This window comes from Etheostoma spectabile, chromosome 15 (genome assembly GCF_008692095.1).
Source record: "Etheostoma spectabile isolate EspeVRDwgs_2016 chromosome 15, UIUC_Espe_1.0, whole genome shotgun sequence".
NCBI classification, from domain to species: Eukaryota; Metazoa; Chordata; class Actinopteri; order Perciformes; family Percidae; genus Etheostoma; species Etheostoma spectabile.
The window spans coordinates 3,449,077-3,455,508 of NC_045747.1; the positions used below are offsets into that span (position 1 = coordinate 3,449,077).

At 40.6% G+C, this 6,432-nt stretch overlaps 2 protein-coding genes across 2 annotated transcripts in view; one reads left to right on the forward strand and one right to left on the reverse strand.

Moving 5' to 3' along the window:
* Positions 1-20: 20 nt before the first annotated feature.
* desi1a (desumoylating isopeptidase 1a) lies at positions 21-4,249 on the reverse strand. Its single transcript, XM_032536513.1, has 6 exons — positions 4,070-4,249; positions 3,732-3,753; positions 3,106-3,175; positions 1,683-1,792; positions 942-1,064; positions 21-321 (listed from the first exon to the last, which is right to left on the reverse strand). Exons 1-6 carry the CDS (start codon positions 4,158-4,160, stop codon positions 231-233), a joined length of 507 nt encoding a protein of 168 aa, XP_032392404.1. The 5' UTR covers positions 4,161-4,249; the 3' UTR covers positions 21-230.
* A 639-nt stretch (positions 4,250-4,888) lies between these two features.
* Positions 4,889-6,432, forward strand: part of flii (FLII actin remodeling protein) — a 16,618-nt gene continuing 15,074 nt past the window's right edge. The window contains exon 1 of the mRNA XM_032536488.1: positions 4,889-5,004. Coding sequence (XP_032392379.1) covers positions 4,942-5,004 — 63 coding nt within the window. The 5' untranslated portion in view covers positions 4,889-4,941. The remainder of the gene's footprint in view (positions 5,005-6,432) is intronic.

Genomic DNA, 6,432 nt, shown 5'->3' on the forward strand with positions numbered 1-6,432 from the left:
CCCCCCCCCCCCCCCCCCCCCCCGTAGTATTCATGATCCAACCAGGTTTTTAAGGAGACCATTGCAGTATATGTAAATCATAAAAGTTATTCGCTTGCAAAATGGCCATTAGCTTCAATGCTAGTGTGATACTTATTTACAGAAAGAAAGAAAACAGAAAGCAAGTTTGACTGACTGACTACAATAAAAGTGACCTTGTGAGCACTCGGTGACTTTGCTTCTCTCTCTGGTCACACGTTCCCCCCCCTGTTGATGACGTTACCTCCTGGAGGGGCGATGTGGATAGAGTCGAGAATGGGCCGCAGTATCTGGCCAAACGGTCTGGAAATGGAAGAATTTTTTTTTAAGATCTAAACCATACATTTAAACCCTAATCACATGTTAAATTAACCATTAAGGCTGCAAGACATGAGGAAAATATGCAACATGCCATGACATTGTTGAGTATCACAAAAACAATATTACTTACCATAAATAAACACATTAATTTTTGCATTAATTTCAGTATTCTACAAAAATACAGTACATTGCTTGTTGAAACTAACACAAAAAATCTCTGAGGGTCTTTCGCAATATGGCGCCTTCTCTTGCTATGTGTTTATTGCGCAAAATGACACATATGAGACATATATAAATATATATGTACAGTATATATACACATTGTGCAGCCCGATTACCAAACTGTAACTGCTTTTGTTTTCCAGCGTGGTTATCTAAGTGTTTTGATAGCCTATAATTCCTATCCACATAAGAAATATGATTTGCATTTTGCACGGTAAACAATTTCAAATGTGGCAAACGTCTTTCATGATTGTAGGACACAGCGCCCATAATAGATTGTTCACGTTACAGTAATCCATACTTTTCATGATTTTTACACGTAATTAGAAATTGACATGACTGACGTCACGGACATCGGACAGACTGAGCTTTACACTCACGTGGAGAGGATTTCCGATGGAAGGTCGGTGATGTAGGACGGGATGGACCTGCCTGTCAGGAACTGAGCCACCTCGTTGGTGAAGGTGTTGCAGTTGTGCTCGAACAGACGATACCTGTCACCTCTGAACCAAGAAAGAACACAAGAGTAGTATATGCATCCGATAACAGCTTTCATGCCGTGTGACTAGTCAGTAACAATTATGAATATAATTGTGAATTTAGCCACAAATTATATCAAACAAACTTTGAGAAGTTATTGAGAGTAACTCTTAAGGATTACTACTATGTGTTACCCTGGAAATTCAGAGTTCTCGCGAGAGCACAGTTTGATTTTGCTCAGCGAGTCACCCTGGCATCGAGTAGTGCTGCTCATTAACTATACCCTTGTAGCCGAGCTGCACCAATCACATCGTTTTATCTGATATAGGCGGGCCAGAGGCGAGCTAAACAGATGACGACAGTCTAATCTACCAGTTAGCTCCGCTGGTAGCTAAGCGTATTGGGCTCTGGATACGCCACCCCATGTGTTGTTGTTATGTTGTTATTGGTCGTAGTGTTATCCAATTGCATGCAGTAAGATTTTCAAATGCACGCTTGGTGCCGCCCCTCGAGATGGGTGACTTTCATTACTAAATGCCAGACCCTAAATCTTTTGGATTTGGGTCTGGATTTCCAGGCTAACTATGTGTGCCGTTTTCTCTTTGTTGGCGTAAAGACTAGACTGATAACAGCTACTCAACCTGTATGTGCTTTCTCCCAGGGAAGAGAGGTATTCCATGAAGATCTCATCAGACACTTCAGTCTCGCCCAGCTCTACCACTGTATCTGGAGAACCCAGCATTGTTCCACCCTGACAAACACACAGCAGGCAAACAGAAAATGTCTCACAACACATCATATGATGAAAAGAGTCATTAAAGGTCCCATGGCATGAACATTTCACTTCAACATTTCACAGGCTGCGTTCCCCCTGCCTGCCTATGGTCCCCCAGTGGCTAGAAATGGCAATAGGTGTAAACCGAGCCCTGGGTATCCTGCTCTGCCTTTGAGAAAATGAAAGCTCAGATGGGCCGATCTGGAATCTTGCCCCTTATGAGGTCATAAGGTGGAGGCCCCTTGCCCCCCTTCTCTCTCTCTACTCCTCAAAAGCCACAGTCTCAGAAATGGCACATACTGAGGAAAGATCATTGTGGGACTGGCTCTAGCGGCTGTAATTCTGCACCAAGGCTGAATTTTGGGAAAGAGACTTCAAATATGGTATTAGGGGACCACTAAACTCTATATAAAGGCATCCAAAGAGCACCATGTCATGGGACCTTTATTATATGTTTCATTGGTAGTCAAAAGAAAAGATACAATAGGCCCATTGTGTTGGGGTGTTTCTCAGTTTTGCGTGAATATTTTCTAAATGTAGATGACATCAAGGGAAGATACTTGCAGCACAGACCGGAAAAAATGTCAGCTGTCTCAAACATCAATCATCCGGTTTTATCAGTCCCTCTGAATTACAGAAGAAGACCATCTTTCTAGAGATGCCATTTTGCACAATCATAAAGAAAGATTTTTTTTTTAGAAAGGCTAACATACCATTAACAGTAAGTTTTGATTGAGTGTGTAGGCCAAAAAAAAAAACCAGAGTAACCCCATAGATGTTGTTTCATGAAAGTATGTTTTATGCAGAAACTTAAGTCGAGGTATTTCAGGCAGATTCAAAACTTCATTACAAAATAACACCTGAGAGCCTGTAATAACATGTGAGTTACTATTTTGTTAGTAATAAAACACTACACTTTTTAAGGATTAGTTTCAGCAGTCTTACAGCCTAGAACAGATAATCTGCGTGACAGGGATCAAACCAAGAACTGTTTCGTTATTAAAGGTTCTCGCTGCTGTAACCCTCGGGTTGCATGCATTTCTATCGAGTTTTATTCCTATCTGTAACCTACCCTGTAATAATTTCACTCAAAACCATGCTCGCACACTTAAATAGCAACTGCTCGAGCTTGGATTTGCTGTGCTTCTGCTAAAACTGTATGCTTGGACAGATGTCAATCTCTAAAAATTGAAAGAATGCGCTCTTGAATAAAGATAGGAATAAAACTCCATACATTTCCATCATGAGCTTGTTAGATGAGACTTCAAGTCCCCTTGTTACAGACTTACTGGGGAACAGCTGGAGATCCCCTCCCCTCCAAAGAAGAACTCATCGCCGTATGCCACTATAGCTGTGTGCCTGGAACAAAAGCAAAACATGAGCACGGAGGTAAATTCAGGTCAGAACAATATTACCTGGATGTATTTAAAATTGCAACACAACTTTGACTTAAGACCACAAACCAGTTGTCCAGCCTAATAACTACATTATTACAGTAATGACAGATTTTGTCAACAGGTGAAAATGCTTTACTTAAACAGGCAAATTCAGCTTAGACGGATCCATGATTGTGTGTATGCATTATTTTATGGTGTATCCACTCTCATACAACTCCCCTTATTTAATTATCTGAGAAGGGATTTGAAATTCCTGTTATCTGGTATCTTTATTGGCCTACACCTGCTGGATCCACACATTACATTAGTTGTTACTTATATTTATACTGTTTGTCTTCTGTTTCTTTTTCCTTTTTCAGAGCCTTGCAATTATATCTCGCTCAACTGTATATGTGAATGTGCAGTTGAATGAAAATAAAGTCTGTCTAAGTCCAAGTTGTTTCCACGATTCAGGAGGTGTGACATTTAGGTCCCAAGCCAGCCAGGCTCTGTCAAAATAACAGAAAAAATATTCATACCATATACCATCCAGTTGCTTTCCTGTAAAAATAAAGAAAAAAGCTGTGAGAAGAAGGCGGTAGCAGATGATCTTTTGTACAATCCCCCAATGCCGACCGTCGAACCATTCCTTAGCATGTGCAGTTGTGATATAAACCAGTCGCGCTTTACACTATTTTCAAAATAAATGTAATAAAATTAACTAGACTTTGATAACTTAGTCAAAGATCAGTACATTACACGGCGACATCATAACAGCGACTGTACAATGGTAGTGAAAGCATCGCCGCCCGGTATTTGTTTATATCACTTATTTCCTCCAAGGCCAGGCTACATCGGATTTTGTATCTGTACTTACCCAACATGATAGGACTAAGGTTGCGGGCCATTCCTCTCGATAGATCATAAATATATAGCTGTACATTGTATCGAGTAGCATTCTTATCCATAATGTAAACCTTCAAATAGCTATTTTCTTTTGGCTGGCTTAGTAATGGCACAGCTGACTTAGAAGGGGGGGGGGGGTTCTCTGAGAATGACGTCATCACGTCTAAGACATAGCCTACTTCCGATTCGCGTGCTTTCAAAATAAAACCACTAACAAGCGGAATGTACGATAAATCGTGAGCTTGAGTAAAAGATTTATTTTGAAGTCGAAATATATCTTGGTTCTTTTTTGTTGCATGAGTGCCATGGTCACTGATCAGAGCGCTCGCATCATCCATGGCTAGCACGAATTTGGAAACTCAAAATGTCTTCAGTTTACACGGACATTCCTGAGACTTTACGCACATCTGCAACATATACCACATGTTAATCTTCCTTTTAAGTTAACATAAGTGCCTGCCTTGACACTTTACATATGTCTGTAATATAATTGATATACAATATAATTAATATATAATATAATTATACCAAAATATGTATTTTGGTATAAAACCAGCATTTAAATTTAACATTTTAACATTTAAAAAGTATCCTGTATCATTAATACATGTCTGGAAAATGTACAACACGCTTATAAATTCAGCGAGAAATCATTATTTTAATTGTGTCCAAAATTCTCATTTAAATACATTAGATTAGAAGGCGCCGCCACTCCGTCCCAATATGGCGGCCGCGTCGACGTATCGCTCCAGCAGCGTGGTATGTACGTATGACGACTGGAACCCTCCCTGCTTCAAGACCAAAATAGACAGTTGAGGGCAGTGCAGCTGCGATAAACCAGAAATGGCTTCCACCGGAGTTCTTCCCTTTATTAGGGGGGTAGACCTCAGTGGAAACGACTTCAAAGTAAGATTTCTACACAATATTTATTGATTTTATATCCATTGCCGTTAAGCAACTAACACGTTTAGATAGCAAGCTAAAGCCATTTCAAGTTAGAGGCTCAAAACTCAGCTCGCTAACACACTAGCTTAGCTAGCTTGATAATACTAGCATTGGGCGTTAGCCAGTTGTCAGATGTTAGACATGGACAAAGTAACGTTAGCAGTATGGTTTCTGCCGCAATCGTCCTACCGAGCGGTTAATATCTGTTTATAGCTATGGGTTTGCATAGGTGACGTTAGCATTGCTTCGTTATTTTTGTTGGCGCTTAGAATATTCTGGATAGTTGGGCTCTTTTCCAACGTCACTTTAGCGACCTAAGTTTTTTTTAGCTTTACATTTGGCTAGCTCTGGCTGTGTAGGACATGTCAGCTTAATCATCATTTACGTTCGATAAGTAAATTGTCAACCAATAGTAACTAACGTTTTAGAGTTTGTTGACTCAATGTCGTCATACTTGTAGGTTTTGGCACACATTGCGAACTCAGTTTGGGAGACTGGAAAAGCAACCCAGTGGCTGGCAGCAGTGACAGCTGACTGAGATCATCTGGCATTTATTTGAACTGACAGAACTATTTGTGTAACGTTACGTTACTGAACCATGGCTGTCATGCCAGTATTAAAGTAGCACAGATAAGCTGGAAAAATAACATGTTTATTTATCAGTTAGTGAATGGCTAGTCTCGCTTTGCCAGACCATCCTCCACACTGAATGGCTGATCTCATTTTAGGAAGTGTAGAATGACATCATTTCCTCTGCCAAGTTTAGTCCTAGATCAAATCGACTATGACTTTTCAGGTTTCTTGTCGCGACTGTAATATAGTGTTTGTAATGTAATATGGACTAAACATCACAGCTGGCCAAATATCTGCAGATACATTTTGGTAATCAGGTGGAATTTTTTTAATTAATTTTTAATTTTAATCTGTTTATTAATCCCCAATGGGGAAATTACAATTCCCACTCTGGTCCACACTTTGTTAGTAACCACACACAGTCCTGAACTACACACACACACACAGCAGATCTATACATGCACTAAGGAGAGATGTCAAGTGAGTGGGCTGCCAGCTGAACCAGCGCCCTGAGCGGGTGGGGGGTACGGTGCCTTGCTCAACAGCACCTGGCAGTGCCCAGGAGTGAAGTGGCATCTCTCACCACCAATCCACACTCCCTACTTTTTGGTCCACACGGGACTTGAACCAGTGGACCCACGGTTCCCAACCCAACTCCCTATGGACTGAGCTACTGCCAGCTATTGCTGAAGATGTTTAATACAGTTTTTTTGCTTTATTTACTGGCCTTGCATGAAATGGCTTTTGTCAGTTCCAATTAAACGGATCTCCATGTATTATGGTAACACTACATCAAGGGTCTTTTGTGTGTCAATA